Consider the following 25,290-nt stretch of genomic DNA (forward strand, 5'->3'; position numbering starts at 1 on the left):
ATTCACAACTCAAATGTTCCTAACTTGGGGACTTACTGTACATAGGGTTGGTTATAAATGAAGCTAATTACTGATGCTGTTTGTAATTTCACCCCATCTTTCCTACTGATCACTTTACACATGGCACACACAGGACAGAACAATTCAATGTCAGAATTTAAACATGGACCTCTGACCACTGGCCTCGGAATCTCCCGAACATAAGATGAAAATGCAGATTTCTGAACTTCCTTCAAAGTCTAGCAAAACAAAATAGATGAGAAGGAGGCATGGAAGCCTATACATTCAACAGTAGTTTCTAGTACCAAAGTACAAGACTGGGAAGAAGGTAAGAAAAAGAAAGACGGGAAAGATTATGCTTTTTCTTTAAATATTTGATGAAATTTGGTGCCATCTCCTAAAAGTGTAAAACTGAAGGGAAACAAGGAAGATGCAAATAATCATGCCATGTATGTTAAAGTACGATTTTCAAAAGGCTGCACGTACAACCTCGGGAGTATGGGAGAGGAAAAAAGCCAGGGGACTCAGTTTGGGGAAGATCTGAATGATTCTGCACACACAAAAATGACTTGAAATTTACATACAGAAACCTCTGGCAATCCATCTTCAGGTGACTGAATGTTGTACTATATCCCTTCTCCAAAGCAGGGGTGGAATGTTTGGGCTTCACCATAGATCTTATAAACTCATTTTACTTTTGGAATCGGCTTGAAAACTCCAGGTAGTTTTTGTATATAACTGTTCTTTTTTTCTTACAAGGTGGTGGCAGTGGTGGTGGTTGTTGAGATAGAGTTTTGCTCACACTTGAAGTGATTCTCCTGCTTCATCCTCCTAAGTGCTAGGATTACAAGTATGCACCACCATGTCTGGCTGTTTTGATTTTTAAAAAATAATTTGTTTCATGTCAAAAATCCTTATATTAGTCAGTGGTTCATGTTTAGCATTATTTGAACTATTTGCCATTATATAAAGAAAAATACTTGTGTTTCAAATAAAACTAGTGTAGGAAAGTCTTGAAAAAACCTAAAAAGGCTACATGGAGAATTTAGGAGAGAAATGTAAAGCTGAGATTTAAGTTTTTGAAAAATCACTTCCTGGTTGTATTTGGTGTCACTGTGTAAGAGAAGCTAGACTAAATCTCTTGACTAAGGAATTGTTCTCTTTGAGTAAATGCTGGGGATTGAGAAGCAGTGGGGACTTTTTAGAGTCCCATCAGGTGTTCTGGGAAAGTAACTTGTAAAACAGAAACCCATGAGAGAAATACAGCATTTCCAAGCAAACACTTGCTCCCAGGAAATATCTTATGCATCACAAGACTCTTCCTAGAAGCACAGAATATTGGAGCTGCTAAGAACATCAAAGATCACCAAATCCATCCTCCTTATCGAGGGAGCTGAGTTTGCACTAAGGCCATGACCTGCTCAGCCAGTTCATGCTAGAACTCAGGGGTCCTGGCTTTCATACCAGCGCTCTTTCCATTACCCACTGTTTAGTGCTTTAAGTTACTTGGTCATATTTCATGTTTGCTTCTTCAGCAAACTTCTCAATAATGATTCAGTTACAAACATAGAAGGGTGAAAACGTCTTCAAAGAAAAGCGTAGACTAAGGAAAGGTGAATTAATAGTCATTACCTGATGGAAAGTCTGAGAACAAACAGCTCCAAAAAGGCTGATTCAATAAGTAACGTCTGATCTTCTCTGGGGAGATCAGTAAATCCCGGAATCTTTTCTGCCCAGCTTCTGGATACATCAATGGAAGCAGTCAGGAGGTTGTAGAACTGTTGCACATGCTCAGCATCCGTGCCTGCAGCAGCCTGGTCAGTGGGGCAGTACTGAAATGCAGACCACAGACAACAGTGTCATCCTGATTCCATGGAAACACACCATCATTTGCAAATTGGCTCTTCCAGACTGTCAACGCTGACATCTTTACTCTTAGGTTCTGAGGTTTACAGAATCCTCTTACCTTCCCAGCCTCATCTGATTCTCACAATGGTCCTCTGATCTAAACGAAGTGATTTATTGTTATTACTCAATAGACAAAACAGTTTGCACAAATTCCAGTAGTGCAGTAATTTTCAACCTTGACTGTGCACAGCAGTCATCTGAGATCACCAGACTTTCTTTAAAAAACACTTTTATCAGGGTCTCACTGGCCAAGAAGTTAGGCCTGGCCAATGGGAGTTGTAAAAGCTCCCCAGATGCCTGCAAACAGCAGCTCACATTGAGAACCATTGCCCTTGAGGTCTGGCTCTTAGTAAGTACCCAGGGATTCTATTATCCTTGGCAGTTTCCCCACAAGATGCTGCAGAACCAGAACCTACTGGTTCCAAATGTGTTCTCTGGAACAGCAGCATTGGGGATACCTAGGAATGCGCTAGAAATGATGATCACAGGTCCCACCCCAGGAACTCTAGGAATAGGCCTGGCAGACTAGTTGAGCGAGACCTCCAGGTGACTCTCATCTACACAAAACTTAAGAGAATGACAAGAACTAACTAGAGACTAACACATTCATGAGAAATGAATGTGTTTTGCTTGCTGTTGATGGATTTCTGTGAAATAAAACAGACTAGTGGGGTGTCTCCTTGGCAGAGCTCAAGCAGCTGTGTGACATTAGATTTTGGACCTATGCATACTTATAAAAATTTAAATAAAATTTAAGAGTCACTTCTGCATCACATTAGCCACATTTCTAAAAGCAAATGTGGCATAGACAGTTCCAACTACTGAAAATCTACTGGGCAGCACTGATTGAGAAAGAAAGAGAGGAGAGGGAGGGAGGGAGGAAGGGAGAGAGGAAGAAAGAAAGAAAGAAAAAAGAAGAGAGAAAAGAAAAGCAGGAAGAAAGAAAGGAAAGAAAGACTGAACAGTGGAAGAAAGGAAAAAAAAAAAAGGAAGGGAGACAGGGAGAGGTAGGGATAAGTCTTTATATCTCTACCCAGCTTTTGGATATTTTGGTAGAATTGTGAGTTTGCTTAAACCACTGAGGAAAAGAAATTCTGCTTCAGGCAGGAAGATTGATGTGGCAAGATGATAATCAAGGTACAATGATAGCACAGAGATTTAAGATACATAAAACATGCATAAATGTGTACACCATGGCCCCTATACTAGCATAGCTAAGTGTGAATTTGCATTGCGTCTCTTAATTACTTTTCCTGGGACAGAGATTTTAACCTGTATTTTACAGATGAAGAAACTGTGGCTCAGAGAGGCCAAGAAATTTTCCAAGTTAGGAATCAATAGCGATAAAGCAGGAATTAACTGGTCATGGGATTTCAAGTCCTGCACCTCCTGGCTATTAATATGCTAGCTGGAAGCCTGGTGGGATGGTTTTTGGGATCTTTAAAAATCATTCCATTCTACTTTACTTGGAACTCTCAAGATCTGTATTCACTGGTCCCGTGTTTCTGTCAACAGCACAGTAACTGGCACACAACTGACAAAATGCTTGTTGAACATTGTTTTCAACAAAAGAATTGCTTAGGTTTGCCACAGCACCCAAACCTAATTGCAGAAGAAACAGCCAATAAGCAGAACTGAGGTATTTACCGCAGAACTATAGGAATGAGGAAATGAGGCTCTGAACACTGAATTCTGTCTTGCTTTTTTTGTGCTTTTCCAGCAAACAGCAAGACCAAACTAAAGAAACACCAAGTAGGGAGCCCAAGTAGTTTAATCCCTGTTTTGTCCTGGCCCTTGATATACAAATTAATTTTATGGTGTTATTTCATATTTCGGAGCCCTGGTTTTCTCCTTCTAGGATAGGGATAATACTACTTTCTTCAAAATTTAGTTGTTATGGTTAAATATGATAAGCTAGGGAAGGATCAGACATGTAGAACAAGTTTAACAAAGGCTGACAGTGATGCTACCTGTAAGGATTTGGATACTACCTATTCGCTTATGTATTCACTGAACAGAAGAATGGGTTAAAGTAGGAGTTCCTAATCTTCATCCTGATTTTCTATTGCACTGAGTTCAGTGTAGAGCCCTGGCTCCTCTGTTGTAGGATTCCCAACAATCCTATAAAATACCTGGGATTCTATGAAGTTCTGGACACCGTACAATGCCACAGACCTGAGAGCAAAGTCCAGGGGAAGGAGGCAGACCAGACCTTCTTCCCAAGGACAGTCAAGAATGTGGCATGACCCTGGGTCAGAGACACTTCCCATCACCTCTTCTCCATGTATGCACTCTTAATGGGAGACAAGTGGAGAAAAAAGAATTTAATTTTTTTTTAACATTCTGTTTCATTAATACGATTTCATAATATTCTTTGAGGGTAGGGTAAATGCTGCCTCTTAAAAGCTGGCAGCATTACATGTGAAATTTCCAAGTAAATGGAAATATGAAGTAAAATACATTGGATTGGTAACAGGACTGCCTATAAGGTTCTGGCACTGACCTACTGTGCAGCTATACACAAATCACTTAATTTCCCAGTCTCTTTGTCTCAAACAGAAACTGACTGGTTTTGCTGATTCCTCAGATTTCTTCTGTCTCTTGCAGTCAAAGATTCCTAATACTGCTAAATCATACCAGGTTCAATGTTGCCTAAAATTTGACACTAATTCAACATTATTTTGTTTTTAAATAGCAGGTTAAATGAAAGAAAAAGATACAAACTTTTCCTTGGGAGTGGGATCTAACATCACCCTTCTGCACCGACTGCCCTGAAACATGGTTCACACCTCAACAATTGTTCTGCTCTCAATATTTGTTCAGAACCCACCAGAGCGCAGAGCTTTCACCAAGCATCCTCTGCAGGCTTCTGCTCCTGCTGGGCTCACATTTCATGCTCCTGCACTCAGGGAAGAGCAGTCCCTGCCTACTCTGTGTGTGTATATTTCTCTGATGGAGCTCAGCAAGGAGGAAAGCCAGCAGGCCTGGCCTAACAGACTTCAGCCAGACCGCTGGGCTTCACCTGCAGTGATTCTGGTCCGAGTCCCAAAATTTTGGAGCCAAACTGGATTCAGCCTGATCCACCAGTAATCTGGGGGTGACTGAAGGGTCAGTGTCCAATGCTGGGAGAAAAGAAAAGCCATTTCCTTTTCTACACATAAAATTTTAAAAGTAATACAAAGCATCCTGCATTCTCTGCCTTGCCTACTAGTTTAGACCTGGAGTTGGAAGCACTGGGCCCCTACTTCTGCTTCTGTGCTTCTCAGGAGCCCATTGCTTCCAGGTGAGATAGATTTAGACTCATCAAAGAGAATCTAGAAATATTTGTTTATTGATTATGCCAATTCAACACAAACCAAATATAAATAGATTTTTTAAAATGGACTTTTATCCTGCTTCTGCTAATTTTTCATTCCAACTATATGAATTCTTGATTCACCAGATTGTGGATTTAACAGTAGTAAAAGACACAGAGGTACATTCAGTGATAACCAATCCTTTTTTTTTTGTCTTTTTCATTTTTATCGGTATCAGGGATCGAACTCACGACCGCTTGCTTGCAAGGCAGGCGCTTATGCTGCTGAGCTAAACCCCCAGCCCCAATAACCAATCCTTAACTGAGATTTCTCCAAAGCATCTAGAATGAGAATCTGGAGATGCAAACAATAGTAATAGATATTATTTTAACTGAGTTCCACAGAGCAGTAACAGCCTGTTAAAACTCAGACTTCAGCAATAGCTTATTTCTAAAATAAATTATTTGAATGGTGAACATCAGCGCTAAAATATGATGCTTTAATAGCAAAATGGAATTTGTCACATTTTTAGCTCTAGCTAAATACGTAAAGTAGCCTAAGGACAAGTTTTTTTTCCCTTTAGTTTCTTTTCCCTAGTCTTTATAGCTCTAAAAATTTAGATCTGATTATTCTATTGTCAAACTATGTATATATATTCTTGAGTTGTTGCATTTTTTAAAAAATGACATTTAAAAATTGTCAATGAAAACAAAATTGGCCATAAATATATTTTCCCCAAATTTCTTCTTTTCTGACCTAATTGCTTGTCCCTCTCCCCCCTACAAAAAAACAAGAAGCCAAAAATCCTCTTCACCAATGATATCACTGCTGTTATGCGTTTTCCTTTTGTCTTTTTCGCTGGTGTGTAAGTTCCATCAGTGTGTGGGCTTTGTCCTGTTCAACAATCAGTGTGTCCACTGCCCCAGAACAGTGTCTGACACTCAACAGGCATTTAGCAGGTATTTTTTAAATGAATTTCATTGCTTTCTGGAAAACGTGTATCTCTGCTGACTATCTGTTCTCAATTTGAACAAAACTGGGAAGTTCAAGGTAAAATAAGCTGTCATTATTAATCTATATTGGTGGCTCCCAAAGCTTAGTGTGCCAAAGAACCATCCAAGGCACTTGTTAAAATACAGATTCTGGCCTGCTTTCTTTTTTCACCAGCTCTGATTCAGGAGGTCTGACCATGGCCTGGAAATCTGCATTTTAAAGCAAACACCACAGCTCTTTCTGGTAGAGGCAGTATAGGTTCCAGCTCAAGGAAATGCTAACTTGTATTGTTGATGGAGCTGTAGCAGGCGTATGGGCTCGAGGGTCAGGGGATGACAAGGCTGGAAAAGATCACAGGAATGCAGTTGGTCTGATCTCTGCAGTATTCAGATAAGGATACAGGTCTGCAGAGGGATGGGAACCGGCCTGAAATCATCTAGTCAATTAACTGGTGGCAGTTTGAGTCTGCCTTCTGAGAAGCTTCTGGCAGTTTTCATGCTGCTGACTCCTTAGGTCTAACACATGTTAGGCACATGGTTGCTTATAGCCTATCTTGTTAACATTTAAATGCCATTTGCTGGTGCCTGGTTTTATCTGAGCAATATCTCTCATATTTGCAGTCTGTGTCTGCATTAAGTGGCACTGATGATAAGAACACATGCTAATATGCTCAAAAATACTGGGAGTGACCAACTAATGAGGGCATTAAGTATATTTGCTCATAAGTAATTATGCAAGCACTGAAGCCAAGCTCAGTGTCTATATATACTTGTACTGCTAAATTAAAAGCAACTGTGGGGCAGAGAATAGCAGCCTTTCGAGGAGAAACAAATCAAATGTGACATGTTTTGACTGCACTGATGTACAATGATCTGAGCTCATTTAGGAGGGAGAGAAGTTTGGCCCAAAGGAGAAGCGAAGATCCCAGAGCCAGGAATGCGTCACAGAGTTCAGGAGCTCTCTTCTGGCCTTTTGAAACATTCATTCTCTCTGTGACTTGGAACAAAACCTTTCCCTTTCCCACTAACAGGGAGAAAACTGCTCACTTCCTACCTGAAAGGCATATATGGTGATACGTGAGGATTAAAATATACAGGGCTTGCAAAATTCTCTTCTCTTTATTGACCTGGTTCACTGAGGAAGACAGCACCTTTAAAAAACTGTATTGGTCAAGTTGACTCTCAGATGCAAACTTGACAGAGCAAATTTAAAATGTAGTCAATTATAGATATATACTAAAATGTTCATATTAGTTACTGTTGAGGAGTTGGATGAGGCAGGTATAAAAGAGGAGAAGATTTTTTTAGTGTATCCACTTCTAAATGGTTTGCCTTTTAAAAAACAAATGGGTGTAATTTACTATTATTATAATTTTAGAAAAATTTAATAGTTTCTATTTTTTTTTAAAAAAATCTAATTGCCATTAAATAACAGCGACAGTATGATGAAATAGAAACACTACCTCGAATGATATGATTTGGAACTCTTCCTAGCTCTGCTACTGATGTTTGCCAAGCAAACTAACCCCTTTAACCCTTATTTTGCTTGTCTTGGAGTCATAAGGGTCAGAATAGATGGTCTCAGAATCACTTCCAGTTCCGTGAGTTTGTAAATACAAAATAAAAAGGGGAAGATATTATGAAAGTTTCAGTTTAACAGCTGACAGTCTTAAAAATAACTGAAACCATAAATTATGCCATATGGAGCTGGGGACCAGGTGAAATTATATAAGAAACACACAGTGATGACTGGCTCAAAGTAGGCACTCAATAAAGTCATTTGTTTCATTCATTTTCTGTACTAATGGTTTGAGAACAAAGCAAGTTCAATATTGGTAAATACCAAGTTACTTCACCATATGTGCTCTTGTATGTGTACGCATAAATACTTGCATGTAAGGATAATAAGCAAACATTGGAATCATAAAATCTTAAGTTGGAAAGGACTTAATGTCATCCAGAATAACCTTTCCCCCTTGTGCGGAATCCTGTTACATGTTCTCCTTGATTACTTCTCGTGTTGCTGATCTCACACTTTGACAGCTGCTCGTACGGCCAGGAGAGCTTGTCTGTCCCTCTCCTTCTCCCTCTACATCTGCCAGCAGGAGTGACAGTCTTTTTTTTTTCTGTCACAGGGCAAAAGAGTCACCTAATTCCACCAAATCTTCTCCTATCCTGTATTTATATTTCCATTTCCTTCAATCATTCCTTACAAATTTCCAGAAACAACGCATCCACATGCTTCTTACACCCTGGTTTAGAACTGCACTTACATCTTAAAGTATGATCTAATGGGACAGAGTCAACTGGACCACTCTAAATTTGGTTGTGGTCTCATATTATAGCACTGCAGCAGGTAACTGGGCATCCCTTACTTTCACCAGTTACAGACTTAGTTGGTTTATACTGCGTGTCTATAGAACAAACTCTGGAGCGTCTTCTTAACATGAACCACTGACAAGCCAAGGCTCTCCCATTTTTTATATAATTCCAAAAGCCGAGCTTCACATTTATTTTTGTTAACTTTCTTCGTGATGGTTGCAGCCCTTCCTGTTCCAACCTGTCGAGATCACTCTGAATGTTGATACTGACATCCATCATATTAGCGATACCTCCCAGCTTTCTGTCATCTGCAAATGTGATCAGCATGCTCCTGTGCCTTCATCCAAGTTTCTGATGAAAACTCACTGTATTTTTTAAAAAGCCTTTTTATTTAGTTGACTTTGGTCCAATTCTTGATAATTTTGTAAAGCTATCTAAAAGCAGGAGAACCAAGCTATGAGGTTTAACCTGATTCCAAAACAATGCAATTAAAATAAATATGTTTTGCAAAATTGAGGCAGGCCTCATAGGTATTATCAATGTGACCCAGACTCTGGCATGGTCAATCTGCTATTTTGGACAGAGCTAACAATTAAATTGGATAAATGTTTGTTGATGAGGATGATGACTCTAGACTAACAGACTGAATGTGCAGAGGCAAACAAACACACTAGATTGATTTTTCAGTGTGGAGACAGTTCCCAGCTGGGACAGCTCTGAGGACTGGGGAGGGTTTGCCACTGAATGAGCAATTAGGCCATGTAGACTGATCATTTGGGGCCAAAATATCACTTTGGAAGCCTACCTTCTCTGGATGTGGCATCAATAGTGATGTCAAATAGTCTAAAACAATATCGGGTCGTGGGCTGAAGCCTTAGCCAAAGCTAAGGTTAGAAGCTTCATTAAGACAGACAAATGACATAGGCAGAGGTCAGGGTGCTTCAGGAAGAAGTTCGCATCCCCCAATATTTATCTAGTACCCACTTTCACTGAAATCAGCAGGTCAATGAAACTTGATATTAAGAAACACAGATTTTTGGTCCAATATAGTTGGCTTCTAATCTTAGCTGAGACATGTGTTAGCTATATGACCTTGGACAAGTCAGCCTGTTAGTTTCTCCTAGTTTTAATTTCCTCATTTGTGTGAAGGGGATCACAACCCTTACCTTAATGACACTGCTGAGTGGTACATAATATATGTAACATTTATATTCATTAGTACATTTGACGTGTGAGTAGAATAAGAAAGTTTGGTACACAGTACTATACTAAAGCCTTGACATACAACATTATATTAATCTTCATAAAACAACCATAAGAAGCACATATTACTACCCTATAACACAGATGAGGAAACCGAAGCATTAATTAGTTGCTAGTAAGGGTCATTCAGCTTGTAAATGATGGTGTGGAGATTTTCATCTAGGCCTATAGACTTCCAAAGCCCACATCTTTAACTACTGCATTATTCTGCAATATACTATTCAAGACTTGACTTTAGTCAAGAGATGCTACTTATAATCAAAACAAGAGTCCTCACATTTGGTGCTAAGAATCTACTATGCTTCTCATATGGACTTATGGTCAGGTGCAGAGAGAATGCTTTAAAGTCTATGAGAGTGGGGTGGAGAGAAAATAGATCACAGCAGGTCACCAGCCATTTCTGTCAACACAGCAACCCAAAGGAAGACAGAAGCAAAGACACACTCACTCTCTGCCAGACGTTCAACCAGATGCCTAAAATGCTGACCAGGCCTGGGGAAGGCAAACTAATAGTGGCTGTCAATCAGATCGACCAACTGGGGACCCCTGCCCTGGCCTCTCTTTACCTATGTTTCTAAATTTTCTTGTCTTCCAGTGGATAATGATTCCTAGAGTTCATGTTTAAAGGATCAAATGAAACAATGTACTATTACGTCTAGCATTTAGGAATTATTCAGTACCTAGGATATTTTTCCTTTCCTTCCTTTTTCAATCAGATCCTGTTTAACTAGGGTTCTTTCCTCAATGTTTTTAAAAAAGAACCTACAGTAACATTTATACATTTTCTCAGAAAATCCTGTTTCAAAGCTCTTAAGTGTATTATACAAATTTGAAGGCAATTCACAGAATTCATACTGATAAGATTTTACTACATCCTAGGAAATAAAAAATGTTGGTAAGTTTTGGTTGACTTAACTAACAACATTGGTAATGTTATGGTTTTCAAAATGTTTCCATCATTCTTTGTGACTGATGCTCAATACACCCCTCAGGGGTTAAATATCATAACCATCTCTTCTGGAGGGAAGAGAAAGCCAAGAGCAGAAACCAGGTGACACAGGCAGGAAGCAGCCAGGAGAGGCAGGACTCCACCCCAGCCCTCCTCAGACTTCCTGTGGTCAAGCCAGAGCTCCCTAGCCATCAGTGGTCTACTCCTTCTGAATAAGCCACAGGTTAACCAGTTCCAATGAAATGGAAAACTGCTTGAGGAAAAACTGAGGCTCACACATATACTTTGATCACAATATGAAAAAATCAGTAGTCACTCTGCACAGACCATGAAAGAAATCTGCACATCGCAGTTCACCTGTACAGATGTTCATGGGCACAACACCAGGAATCCCGCACCAATGAGTACCACAGTGCAGCTCCCATCAGGATCATTTGTTAAGGCATTAGAGATCCAATAAGGCAGACAATATTTGGTACAATGGATGCACTGAATTGTTAAATGAAATGAGAAACACAGAAAAGGTATGAAAACTGATAATCATGCTGCTGGGCCCCAAATCAATCAAGTCTTATTACGATGAAGTATCATGAATAATATGCCGATAATTCAGTCAAAAGTGGAACATGTCAGACTTACTCTGGAATAATCAAGATCTCTAGGTGTTGAGTCTGTTAAAGCTCGGACAAGGGCATTCATCATACAGATCGGAGGAGAAGGTGGAGAGGGCTGAGAAGGTTCCTGATGTAATGGGCTCTTTGGTTTGGAAGGCAGCCGACCTCTCCTTCCTTTTAGACTATCTGTACGTACAACTGATATATAGAGAGAAAGAAAACAATCTGTAAAGATTATGTTATGGAAAAGCATAAATATTAAAAAGGAATTAAAACATATGATGGTTGGGTGATCATTAATAATAACAAACACATAAAAACACAAACAAATAAAAAGTGGCGATAAGTTTGGAGTAATAATGATTTCATGAGGAATCATTTTCGAAGCAAACATTGAAAAAGATACTCCATTCTCACAGTTTGTAACGAATTATCCTTGAAATTTTCCTTCTTAAATAGAACACATATGCATGCACACAAGCTCTCTATTGATTTTGAGAAATCAGAATAAGTAGTCTGCAGGTATTTTTAAATGTAAATATATTCCACACAAATAAAATGTTGGAATAAAAGAGTAGCTAGGGAAATTCACCATCCTTACATAAATATTAACATTTTTTCAGTGATGTCTGAGAACAGCAAATTGGATGAAAAGCATCATATCCATACCTTCTTTAACCATTCCGACACTGAGACACTTCTGAAATCGACAGTACTGACATCGGTTTCGACGTCTCTTGTCCACTGGGCAGTTTTTATTTGCCAGGCAAACATATTTTGCATTTTTCTGCACTGTTCTCTGAAAAAAATACAATACAGAGATAGTCAACTAATAGTTTCTGGAAAGAGGTAGGACCTGACAAGCTGTATTTTAATTACAATGTGAAAAGCGACAGTGCAATTCGTATAATTAGATAAATTTAATTTCCTAACACGCTAGCCTGCAGGAAAAACAATTTTATTAGTGTTAGCTGCTGACAATGAAAATCATCTCGGATTGTTCTGAAGCAAGTCTCGGGAGGCACCAACTCTGAGTGATAAAATCATATCTGAAATTACCAGGTCAACATATCATACCTTGGAGGATTAGATTACCTCCACTTTTAATATCCCTTTGGGAATAATTTTCTACTTGTTCCACTCCCCTGATTATTGCTGACCTTATTAAAATAAAATCAAAATTATCTGAGATGTACTTTGAACGCTATCACTATTGTAAGTCAAATATCATAGTTACTGGCTTTGTTACTCAATAGAGATGAAATCATAAAAAGCAAAATCAGAATTTGCTTTGTTAAAACACATAGGAAATAGTATTCCAATTTAAAAAGAAACTCAGTTGATCTTTGTAGTTTATCTTATCTTTAAAGAAATATACTAGCCACTTCTGATTTTTGAAAACAAAATCTTCAAATCGAATTAAAAAATCACTATCACATCTAAGAAAACACCAAAAAACCCCAAAGACAAATGAGAGAAATACGAAGGCCATATATTTTCAGTGAAAATTCCCGTTAATGGGTTATTTCATAAATGACTATTGACACAGACACCAAAATAGCCATATTGCAAAAGGCACATCATAAAAACTTGAGCTTGGATATAAAAATAACATCATATTTTTCAGAATCACATAGAATTTTTAAAATGACACATGGGAAAATAATTAAACATACTTTGTGCTCCAAATGTAAAAGAATGCTTGTTTTTCGTAATTGAAAACATTTGTGCAAATGGATGCATTTTTTTTAACCACTTACAGTGAAATTGTTCAGAAATTATCTGGATGTATGCAATTCTAAACAGAGAAGAAAGTTGGCCTATATTTGGGAAGTCGGGGCTGCATGTCAAAGAAAAACACCCAGATACCTTGGGGTTTGTGGTGTATTATGTATCCAAAATTCTAGGTTTACTTGCAGTCTTTTTCTTTTCAGTGGTCCTCACCTTCCATGTTTCAGTTTTTGCCTTGTCACCCTTTAAGTTCATCTGAGGGTATTGCTGCTAAACTGACCTCACACAACTTTAGAAATTTAATACCACTGATCTACTTCAAGTCTAAGACATATCTGTCCAGTTAGAAATACAAAATTCTAAGACACAAACATACTTCTGAGTTTCAAGCACTTAAATTCTCAGTCTGTAAGATTAGGAAACCTGCACCTCCCAAATGAAGCCCCCATTCCTTGAACATCCAGTCATTGCTAACAGTCTATTTCTCGGCATTATCCTGAAGACAATATGCCAATTTAAGTGCTGGTGGCATTTTGCTTCAGGTGTACATTTTCCCAATAATCTGAAGCCTTCCCCACATTGGTGTGGGCCTGTGCCATTCAAGGACAGGCAGAGATCGTTATGGTTCAATCACTGAATTCTCATCATTAACTGCACTTCATGTCACATTTTTAAAGAATTCAATTTAATGGTAGAAAGCCACTGGGTAAAACCTGCTCCTGTTCCCTTAATTAACAGATCTATGGGGTGGTTCTCCCATGCTGCCCCAACCCCATTCAAGTATAGATTTGTTTTCAAGGGATTGCTGCAAAAAAAGGAAGCTGTGGGGGAACACTTACTGGAGATTTTTAGATTCATAACAAATAATTCTCCGATTTTGGTCAACGCTCAGTTATTTAAGGATGAATCTATTTGTGGATTATTCATACACTCTTAATTGTTTTTCTGCCTTTTCTCCCTTTCTGCTTTCTGTTCCACTGTCCTTCAATATTTCCAATGTAATGCTGTAAAAATCAAACCTTCAAAAGGAATGCAATTACTTGCAAGTAGCCCCAGTAAAACCTGAGTAGCTAAAATAAAGGAGTGGGAGGGAGACCAACCATAATGCAAAAAAAGGGGGAAGATTCTGCATTTAAAACTTCTTATTTGCGCAGACCTGTAGGGCATTTAACATATTGCAAAGTCTTTCCCCTAACATTTTACCATTTATCTATAAAATTCAATTAATGACATAATTGCTAGCCTCACATTAAAAAATAACTGTTGGTTGTTGGTATGCATACCCATCCACAAACATACATTTTTACAAACACTTTGTAATTTTCACTTAATAATAAAGTTGTTTCTGGCCTTTTAATGATTATTAAGTGCTTTTGTATAAATTTTAACCTCATTCACTACAGCCATTTTCTGAGTTTTATTCTCATAGAGAATAGAGGCTGAGAGAGAGAAGTGTCAAGCCAAAGGCTCCCATCTGAGTCTCTGGACTCAGTACTACCATGCTCCCAGACACGTCATATTTGTCTCCCAAATCCTAGTTACTCAATCGGCATCTCATTTTCCTTTTTTCCTGTCCTGTCCAGCACTGGGGGCTGGGCAGTGGCTTGTGTAGAACTGATGGTCAGTGGGGTAAGGAGAGAGGACAGTGGTGTAGAAGTGTCTGAAGGACTCAGTGACCAGAAGACACGGCAGCAAGAGAACTAGGGCTTCCTGCTCACTCCCCCAAACCCTCTAGTGGTGGAAAGAGCATGGAATTCTGGAGTTAAGAGACTAGCTGGACCCATCCCATGGGCCCACATACAGCTAAGCCACTGTGTAAAACCTGTCCCAGGGTTTGTCTCTCTAGAGCTGGCTTCCTGGAGGTGTGGGGAGGTTCAGACTCTTCCACTGTAAAATTCTCCTGGGGTCTGTGAGAGCATGAACAGTGGTGAAACCTGATACTGCATATGGCAGAGGTCAGGAAGGGTTTCTAGAAGATACCGTGAACTGGTGGGACTCTAACTTCTATCTCCAATAGTGCAGCTGCCTCAAACGGCATGTGGGTAACTGCCTGTCTGTTGTGCTCCAACATAACTATAAAAGGGCATTCCTTTGGGGTCATACAAGCGTCTGCCATCATATTGCCTCCATTTCGTTCCCTGAGAGTTTGTCCTGAGGCAGGTGAACTGCTTCCCGGAACCTCCATATCCTGATCTATGAAATAAGCATAATTAATATCTACCTTCAAGATACTGTCGATCAAAACAGTGAGGGGCCAGAATTCCACATCAGCCCTTTCTGAGTCTAGAGTCCTGGCTCTTACTATGAAGTCTGAGACACAAAAGTCCAAGGCCTGCCATAGAGACCCTCCCTCGGACATCTGAATGGACTGAAAGGAATGCAATGAGCTTTTAGCACTGTTGAAGTCACAGATCCTTTTGACAATCTGCTGAAAGCTCTCTTCAGAAAGAAAAAAAAAATGCTCATAAGGCAATGTCAGGCCAGGAGATTTGCACACCCCTCAAGTCCATCTGGGTGGCCTTCTTGTATGTTGACCTGAAGTTAAGAACCCCTGAGAAAATGGGTCTGAAGGTGCCAGGAAAGGCAACAGGCACGCAGAGCTCACTGATTACAGGACTCCAACCAGAAAATACAATGGCTACTCCTGCACCACTGGCTGCAGCAAAGACAGGCTTGGGGGAGGGGTGCGGGAGGGTGCAAAGGAGGCAGGTGCTCACCTTGAAGAAGCCCTTGCAGCCCTCGCAGGTGCGCACCCCATAGTGCTGGCAGGCGGCGTTGTCCCCACACACCGCGCACGTGCCCTCCCCCGAGGAGGAACTCCTGTTGGGTGGTGACGGCAGGCTGGGGCTCTCGCCCAGCAGGCTGGACGCGGTAGGGGATGCCGTGAGACCGAGCGGCGGGAAAGCCAGCGCGGCCGCCCGCTTAGCCAGCGGCAGACCGTACGGGTGGCCCTCGAGCGCGCCAGCCTGGCTGCCCGCCGCGGCCGCGGCTCCCAGGGGCAGGCTGAGCGCAGCGGCGGCCGTAGGGTCATAACCCAGGTGGTGGCTGCCGCTGGCCGGGCTGGGTGCCGGAGGGTGCGGCGGCGAAGGCTTGAAGTGGAAGAGTGGGAAGCGCGTGCCGGACACCGTGGGCACCGTCTTCATGGGCGGGTCCAGCAGCGGACCGGGCGGGATGCAGCCCGGCGCCGAGGAGGCCAGCGCGTTGTCCCACAGCGGCCCCGTCTGCGCGGGCTGCGAGGGGAAGACGGGCGTGGTGGGGGTGGACGGCGGGGACCCCTTGAAGTACATGGACGTGCTGGGCAGGACCTCGTCCTCAGGGCCAGAGGGGGTTGGAATGGACGGCTGCTGTTGCTGGTGATGGTGGTGATGGTGATGGTGGTGGTGGTGATGCTGGTGGTAGCCAGGTGCGCGGCCCTCCTCCATCTTGATCAAAGGCCGTGGCCCAGACGGCTGCATTTGGTACACGCAGGAGGGCTTGATTTCGTAGCTGCTCGAGTAGCCCTCCATGAAGGTACTGAAGCTGGGCAGGGACGTCGTGGCCGTGGCCGTGATCTCTGTGCTGCCGAGGTCCATGGTCAATTTAGTGTAGTCGGGATTCATGATCTCCGTGCTGTATTCCGAGCCATAGGTCTGCACAGCATAACTGGACCCTGGGGGCGAAGGGCTATACTGGGCTTGCACGCAGGGCATATCTGCAGGGCCAGGGAGAAAGGTCTCTCAGAAGCAAGTCAACACTTTCCTTAGCTAATAGGCAGCTCTGGGTTCCCTGCTTTCTAATCTGGGAAGCACAGGAAGTGACATCCTCTTCTCCTTCTGGTGGCACAGACTTAAACGCCCCACACTTACTTTTTCCTCCTTGGGGAGACAGCTGAATCCCTGACAAACAAAAGGGATTCCCATCCCCATCTTCTCTCTTTTACTCTGTTCTCCAACAGATCTGAGAACTTGATGTCTCCCCTCATAAAACCAAAGATGTTTTTAAAAAGTGGCTTTGAGTGCAATAAATTAATTGGAGTGGCCTCCTAAGCCACAAGCTGGGAGGATACAGGAAAAGCCTGCGGATGCTTAGTTGAGTAATTTGGGGAGAAAGAGACCATTGGTCCCCCCAGCTATGCACACTGATTTGTAAACCTATGAGTTAGTCAAAAAGAGATCCTGTGTGGGACTTACTGGCCAAGAAAGACAGTGACATTCTAACATTTTACCAGTGCCAACTGAAGCTGCCCACACAAGTTGTAGTTGCCTTTTCCCACCCCCTCCTCCCTCCTCCAAACAGGACCAGCAGCCTGCACAAACTGGACCCCTGCTGATGACTTCAGCCAGCTAGGTGGAGAGGTGGGAACACAGGCCCAGGAAATGGACTGGGGGAGTTTGTGCCATCTGCGAAGAAAAAGATCAGCAGCTGAAAAAAAACCACCCACCAAACCTGTTCTCTTCTCTACAATGTGTGCATATACATATACACACACATATACAAAAATATATTTATCATTTCCGACTAATGAGATATGTCAGTGGTTGTTCTGTGGTAACAGTCCACATTTATCATTAAATAGGCAAGTTAGTTGAGATATTTTCTTATGACGGAGGAATAAGTTCCCAAGAAAAGAAGAAAGCAGTTTCTGAATAATTTGGTTTATCTGCCAGTTTGACTACTGTGAACCTCCAAAATGACTGTAGCCAAGATGCTTACTATTGTTCAGAGAGGCTAATCTGGGTGAGAAGGTCTTGAGAATTATTGGCTCTAGTGGATGATTTTTCTAATTATTTTCCTTCTTTATGGTTAAATAGAAGTGATAAAATGGGCATTTTCTAGTGGTTGGTTTTTCTGAGCCAAAGGAAAACCAGGTGCTTAACGTCTGTTTGGCGTCTGCTGTGTAAAAGGTGTGACTAATAGAAACGTGAGTACTTTGGATTTCCTTTGACATCTTTCTCTTACCCACATTTCCAACTCTGATTGAGTCATGCGTGTATGGGATGAAATCTTGACTTGAAAAAAGGTGATGAGGGCCTGTTGGAAGAAGCAGTGATGAGGAAGGGCCAGCTCAAGCCTTTTGCATTTTTTTAAAAGCAGGCCTTTAAAAGCACACTCACTAGTTTGAAGTTAAAGGATTATTTATCTTGGTGTCTGTCCAGTTGTTGGGATGATGTGAAAGGCTAATCATTTAGAAGAAAAAATATTACCTGATATTTCATTGATTCTCCTTCAGCACCTCTAGGATTTCTCTTAGTCTTTTCTGTCATTCTTTGCTGTCCTTCCCTACCTATTGTTGTTCTTTGTGGCTTTCTGAAGTTTCCAGCTGGAAGATGAGCTTGCTGAGGCTCTGTTTTACTTATTTGCATATCTCTGGTGCCTACACAAGCCTGGCAACTAGTAACCCTTTAACAAATTTGTAAAGAGGTGGTGCAAACCAAACCTGCTGTCCTTTCTTTTGCCAAACTCACATTTACTCCTTGGCTTTCACTTCAAATGTTTTTCCCTTTCCCTTTGAGCTTATCTAAATTTTTGCACCCAAATGATATACTGGGTTTATACAAACAAAAACTCCCGTTGCTCTAAGTGGTTCCATAATTCACAAATGCACACCTTGGATATAAAAGAAGGGTTAAAAATTAAGATTTAAAATGTATTAAAGATCCTAATCTATTGCAGTATTTGCAATTTGCTTAGGAAAAGTAATTCTGAGAAATGCAACGTTTAATTTAATCTGACTTTTCCACTCCTAGCAACAGGGTGTGGTACATAGAAGAGCTTCCTTTGGGGAAGTCACCTGTTCCGTGAATGCCTGGCCAGAACTAACTGGGCTGGCAAGCTGCCCTCTGGATGTGTAGTTCCCTTACCCATTTTTCTCAGTGCCCAAAAGGGGTCAAAGTTGCAGACATACCTGGAGGGTATCTTGCGCGCTGAATGGTGGGGCTGGGGGTCTCTCCAGCAGAGGCTGAGAGTGTAGAAGGTGGGGACGTCCTGGGAGGCGAAGCTTCTGCGGTGCAGCCTGGCTCTGCTGAGTGGCCAGGCTTAGGGCCCGGGCTTGCCGGGCTGCGCTGTCCCCCAGTGGGCTCTGCAAGCACATGGTGAGAGTCAAGAGATCGCTGTGAGCCCAGGATGGATCACCAAGCCTATGGGTAGGCTAACTGGAGAGTGCTGTCTAGAGAGCCTAGTTACTTACAAAGAATTATCAAGTAAGTGTGGGTAGAGCTCTTTAAAAGGTCCTGGAAACCCTGGGTAAAAAGTCATTTTGCCTTGGGGAAAGCTGAGGAAAGGTCAACATGAACAGCATTCACCGCAGTTTTTGGGCACACAAACCGAGGCTAAAGGCTGCAACCTGTCGTCGTCCAGAAATTGTTCTCTTTGCCCAAGCTCACAAAGTCAGGAAAACTAAGGAAGGAGAACATTTGAGGATCTAGTTTTGTCTGAACTTGGGGGCCACTGAGTGAGCACGAGCGGAAAATAGCCATTTTCCAACTCCGCCTGCCTCAACCCTTCAACTATAAATTTTACACGTTGCATAGGAAATGCACAAGGTCCGGAACGAATGCATGAATGCCCCAAGGAATTAAGAAAGTCTTCGTTTTTCATTCTAAATGCTAATGGAGCTTCGCTTCTATTGGCCTGGAGTTTCGGGGGCCAGGGGTCAAGCAAACAAAAGGGCACCGCGCAAAGGAGGCTAAGCCAGGCGAGGAGGGGACTGCGGTCGCGGTCTGTGGGGGCGGGCGGAGGGAGGTCCCCTAACGCAGCGGGCAGTGTCCCAAAAGGTGGGCGACTTCCAGGCTCCCTGCTACCCGGCAGCCCAGAGGGGCACATTCCGGAGGGCGCCAAGCGCAGCCCTAGGACGAACGTCTCAGCGCATCGCCTAGCGAAACTTTGCAGCTGAAAGCGCAGCTTCGCTGGCGTAGGGGAAAGCATCTGGCGGACCCAGACTCCAACCAGTAGCGCCCCCTTTGCTGGGGGTAGGCACAGCTCAAAGAGTATGAAGTGAACCCCCAAGGTCCCCAAAACCAAACACAAACCTCCCTGGGTGTGCGGAGCGCAAGGATCTGGCAAGTGCTGTCTCCTGCCACTCCCGCGCCTGGACTTTAGCTGCAGGAGCCAAAGGGGGAGGGGTCAGAGCCCCCAGATCTGGGACACCTTCAATGACCAGGCAATGGGGGACTCCCTTTCTAGCCCCACACGGAGCTGCTACGACGGAAAGCTAGCGCTTTGACAGAGAGATCTCTCCTGGCTTGTAGCGTGTGCGTTCCGTCCCCCTGCATCTTCAGTGGATGCCTCCAGCAACTCTCCCACCCCTTCCTTCAGTGGGTGCCGGGGATCCCACTCTTTCCCGGGGGCCTTTCAAGCACAGCCTTTCTCTAAGGGCCAACCTCTGAACGCGGGTGGACAGGGCTCGCGTCTCCCCAAGATGGGGATCCTCCCAAGCGCCCAGGGCTCCCGGGAGTGAGCCTCACCGCCCTTCCTACTGCCCAGCCGAGCGCCCCGCCGCTCTCTCCGCCCCCTGAACGGCCGGTTACCTAGGCAAAGCTTCAGCGCCTGGAAACACGTTCTGCCGCTCTTGCTCACGGCCGCCGGGGCCGGTAGCACAGAACCTCTGGGTTGTAAATTAGGAAGCAATAACTACCTCTGTCAAAGCTCCTTTCTTTCTCGTGCGCAGACGAAAGGAACACCCCCGTGTTCCCCTCCCCGTGGCGAAGTGAGTGGAGGGAACCGTGAAACGCACCATTGTGACCGGGGCTCCTCCGCGGAGTTTCCAACCCGGGGAGAGCGGGGGCGGAGGTTGGGCGGGGGCAGGAGGGGCGGAGGAGAGACGGACAGAAAGGGAAAGACTCAGATTCTCAGAAAGAGCGAGGGAGACGGAGGAAACCTCGGGGGAGAATTTCGGGGAGCGCTCAGTCCTAGGGAAGGGGGCTGAGGGTTGCAGGGGGAGGGACGGTTGGGAGGGTGCGGTGGCCTGAGAAGCTTTTGATAGTCACGGCATTCGTGACTTGTTAAGCTAAATGCCTGGCATAAAGTAATTTCATTCATTGTGCTCAATTTCTGCGTTGGGCGGCTTCTCTTTCCCCTTATTTCCCCGTCGTGGGAAAAAGAGAGCGAGGACTGGATTTTCGATGGAATGACCGAACCTCCCGGCACCTCCCTCCCGGCACTCTAAGGCCCTGGGATAACAGCCCGAGATCTCTGATTACTAAACTCTTTGCAGCTCTTCCTTCTGGAGAATCCCGGAGCCTAAAAAGTGAAAAAGCAATCTCCAGAGACGTTCTCGGAAATCGAGGGACCAACGTTGTCCCCCTCAGAACTGCTCAGGCTCCCAACAGGTTCCAGAAAGTGCGCCTGAAACTCAGTCTCCGAAAGCTGAGCTCGCAGGACCGCGCTGGTCCCGAGGCCGAGAGCTTTCGTAACAGTTAATGCACCCGAAGCAACTTCTCTGAAAGTGAGAGTTCTGCCAGTGACAATTAAAACATGCCTTTCCCACACCGAGCCAAGACCGAGAAGAGAGGGACGCGATCCCCACGCGTGTTGGGGCGCGGGAGCCAGCAATTACAACCGATTACCTCCGAAGGGAAAAGTGTAAACCGGTAAGTCAGCGACGCCAGGCAGACGTGCCTGGAGGAGCCCCAGGCTCATTTCAATACAATAAGCCACATTCCTACAATTACGCCCTCTTTCCAGTGATCCTCCGAGCGCCTCAGCGAACACCGGCTGCTGCTGCCCAGGCCGCTTCCCTCCTAGGCTTTCTCCCAGACAACCAGCTCTGTTCCATCATTAGGTACATTAACTTGGATCCACCAGAGCAACTATTTTCAATAATACTTAAAAGGCAGGAAAATTACTGCCGTTCGTCACCCGGGCTGCAACTCCCTGCCTCTGCCGCCGCCGCCGCCGCCGAGAGCATCATTACCATGACAACTAGAGCCGAAATACCCTGAACCGCATAGCCCGAGCTGCTATAGCACACATCCCGGTCTTCCTCTTTGTTAGAGGTTTTTCGCCTCTTCGGGTGGGGAGATGACTGCCACCAGTTCCAAAGTCCCCGCCGGCAGGCTACAGGGGAAAAGTTTTAGGTCAGAACCCACGGGCTGCTTAGCTAGCAAAGCCAGAATGGAAAGGCGGGTGTGTCTGTGTGTGGGGGGGACCCCCCGCGCTCAAAGTTGTCAATTTCAGGAGCGACGCTTCCCAGCGCGCCAACTTTTTAGCAAGTCCCCTTATTAACTGGGTAAATCTCATACGTACTTGAGTGCTGTGGCGGTTCCGTCTTTAGAGCGAGTTTCTAGAGAGATGCCCCGAAATCTGCACTGAGGGGGTAGTCACAGCTGCTGTCCCGGAAGGGCTGCGGTGTGCAAGCCCAGCGGCTCCCGGAGACGGTGAGCGGCTGGTGAGGGATGCTGCGATCCCGACTCATGGGAGAGCGCCGCCGAGAGGTTCCACCGGCGTTCAGGCTCTGGCCGCGACCAAGGGGGAGGATGCCGCCGCTGCTCCCACCTCCAAGGCCACCGCCAGCGCTGTCAGCGTCGCAGAGTGAGCCGAAGAGGGGCGTCCGGCTGCGGCGCGGCGCTGCACCCGCGAAGGCGCAGGGCAAGAGGGGTGTGAGCGCGCGGGAGAGCGCGGAGTATGTGTGCGCGCGTGTGTCTGTGTGTGCGAGTGAGGGAGCGGGTGTGAGCGTGTCTGTGTATGGGCAGCGGAGGAGGAGCAGGAGCTGGGAGGGTGGGGGGCGGGAGGCAGGAGACTCCGCTCTCCCGGCTGCGCGCTCGCTCGCTCTCTCTGCACGTCATTTATGCCACAGGAGCCCTAGCGGCCTCTCCATAGAGTGCCTGGAATGCGAGACGTCAATGTGACGCCATGGGACGCTACGTCACCCTCCTCCTCCCTCCCCTGGCCCAGCCGGTTCCGCGTGTGCGAGGGAGGGTGTGTGTGTGTGTGTGTGTGTGCGCGCGTGTGCGTGTGTGTGTTTGTGCGCGCGCGCCCGTTCCTCGGCCGTTCGCACGGCCGCACCATGGAAACAGCGCCCAGCCGCCTGCACGGGTCCCGAGGGCTGGCCGACCCGCGCTGTCAGGCGCTCAGCCGCGGCGCAGCTCGCCAGGGCGCGCGTTTTCCGGAGGGTGCAGCGGCCCGCCCGCGGGTCAGGCGGGACCGCCCAGCTGTCAGGCTCGGGTGGAGTAGAGTTGGAGGAGTACTGCTGGCGCGCCTCCGAGGCTGCCCCGAGGCACCGAGCCAGGGTGAGGGGGTAGGGGAGAGGACAGCTCTTCCGAAAGGGTTGGTTCCGCCAGCCAGCTTCTCCAGTGACCTGGCAGCCGGCGCTGGAGGAGTTCAGGCACCAGCCCGAAAACTCTCTGAGAGCGGCCGCGCTTCCCTCCTGCAGTGGTTCTGAAGCTGTTTACGTCTCTCAGGTCCTCTGTGCCTAGGCTAATTCGCCTTCTTCCATCAGATCTTGGGTGCTTGTTTCGCACTGATGGCTACGGGGATTTTATTTCTTTACACTTAACGGCGCGGGCTTCCTAAATGGACACATTATAACCCAACGAAGTGCACATCCATCAGTCACGCGCATGCTGCAGCAGAAACTACTTAATGTGTGTATAAAACAAACACACGTGTTGAGCAGCTGAGCGAATGTGACTGTAGCAAATCATTCCTCCTCCCCAGCACCCTGTCAGAAATGGAGCTCTCAACTCGAGCTTTCATTTTTCTGGAAAGTTTTAGGTGCTGTCTCCCAATTTCTCAAACCAAACGTTTAGAAATCAATCAACAGGATTTATGTGGCCTAGCTAGGGGATATTCTCCTGTCTCCTGGAACACATTTATCTTGAAATAGTGCTCGGAGAACATGGAGGGCAGCATTCTCTCCCCTGGAAACGAGTTTTAAATTTTTTTTTTTTTGGAAAACAAAATAAAAGTGTATTACAGGTAAAGACTCCTAGTTCCAAAGGTTGCTGCTGACTGCAAGCAGCTTCTTTCAAGAATGAATTTTTCAGGAGAAAATACTTGAGTGACACAGTGCAGACAGGGTCCCCACATGGTCCACTTCAAACAGATGTGACATTTTATTTCTTTGACCTATCCCAGTCTTTGCGTCTAATTGTGAGAGGGTGGTGGAAGAGTTGAGACGAGAGAGAGAGCAGAGCCCTTTGTCCAAAGCACATGTTTCAGATTCTAACAAAGTTCGAGTTAGGACCAGAAACTTGAAAACAAAACTACCATGTGATGGCATGAATATCTGTCTTCGCCTCCACTTTCACTTCAGACAGGCTGGTGTGGAGAGAAGATCGTGGGAGGATGCGCCAGAAGTTGACCCAGCCGGGATGAACCCAGCCTCTAACCCGCGGCAGGTTCCAATCCAGTCTCAGAAAGCAGGAGGGCGCTGCTACATTGTATCCATTCAGAGGCTGGAGGGGGGAGCAGAACCTGGAGCCGCGCTGCGCTGACGCACGCGAGGCGCGTGATTGACGCAGGCGATGTTACTAAATTCGGCGGTTGGCTGGGCCCCGCCGCCGGCGCGCGCCGCAGATAGCGGAGTAGGTTCTCCTCGGTCACCCCCGCCCTCCTCCATTCAACGCCGCGCGGGGCGGGGCGGGGCAGGGCGCACGGGGCGGGGCGGGGCGCGCGCCACCGCGCCGGGATCGGGCCGAACCAAACATAGAGTTGAGCGTGGCTATTTTTAGCGGGGCCTCGGGCGCGAGCGCGCCGCGTGAGGGGGACGCCCTGACCCTGCCTGCGGAGCCAAGGGGCGGGAGTGGCGGAGTCGCCATCTTGGACTCGGCTCGACCCGGTCTGGTGACCCGCGAGGCTGGGCCGGGCTCGGCGCCGGGGGTCGGGGTGAGTGGGTGTGAGCTGTGGCGAAACGGGGCGCGGGCGGGCCTCCTTCCCGCGCGCAAGCCGAGCCGAGGGACCAGGGCGCGGCGCGGCGTCCTTGTCGAGTGGCGGCGCGGGCTGCAGAGTGGGGCGCGTGGACCGCGGGCTGCGCGCGCGCGTTGCGTGCGGGGACGGTGGCTCCTGCGCGCCCTGCCTCCCTCTGCAGGCCCGGCGGCCCCGTCGGCCCCGAGGCGTGGGGGCGGAGCTGCCCGCGGCCGCCACTTCCTGAGAGCCGGGGATACCCCTCCCGGACGTCACGGAGGAGCCGAGGCGGCGGTGGCGGCCCGGGGCTTATCCTGCACTTGCATCACGGGTGCAGCAGCAGCTGCTCTGCTCCTTTGTGGCTTTTTCCCTTGTTGAATAACTGCTTTGTTAAC

General features: G+C 45.7%; 1 protein-coding gene across 3 annotated transcripts in view; it reads right to left on the reverse strand.

Annotated features, from left to right (window-relative positions):
- Positions 1–22,438, reverse strand: part of Nr4a3 (nuclear receptor subfamily 4 group A member 3) — a 39,839-nt gene extending 17,401 nt beyond the window's left edge. The window contains exons 1-6 of one of the 3 annotated variants that reach the window (XM_003470726.5): positions 22,298–22,438; positions 18,960–19,133; positions 15,793–16,766; positions 12,014–12,143; positions 11,370–11,542; positions 1,633–1,832 (exon numbers count right to left, since the gene is read on the reverse strand). In XM_003470726.5, the coding sequence (XP_003470774.2) occupies positions 1,633–1,832; positions 11,370–11,542; positions 12,014–12,143; positions 15,793–16,764 (1,475 nt within the window). In that variant the 5' untranslated portion in view covers positions 16,765–16,766; positions 18,960–19,133; positions 22,298–22,438. Of the gene's footprint in view, positions 1–1,632; positions 1,833–11,369; positions 11,543–12,013; positions 12,144–15,792; positions 16,767–18,013; positions 18,086–18,959; positions 19,134–20,580; positions 20,760–22,297 lie in introns of those variants that run through there. The other 2 variants (XM_063224661.1, XM_063224671.1) reach the window with 2 other exon arrangements.
- Between the last annotated feature and the right edge of the window lie 2,852 nt (positions 22,439–25,290).

Source organism: Cavia porcellus, unplaced genomic scaffold, assembly GCF_034190915.1.
Source record: "Cavia porcellus strain 051 isolate PalLab524CR breed Dunkin Hartley unplaced genomic scaffold, mCavPor4.1 scaffold_1, whole genome shotgun sequence".
In the NCBI taxonomy this organism is placed as follows: Eukaryota; Metazoa; Chordata; class Mammalia; order Rodentia; family Caviidae; genus Cavia; species Cavia porcellus.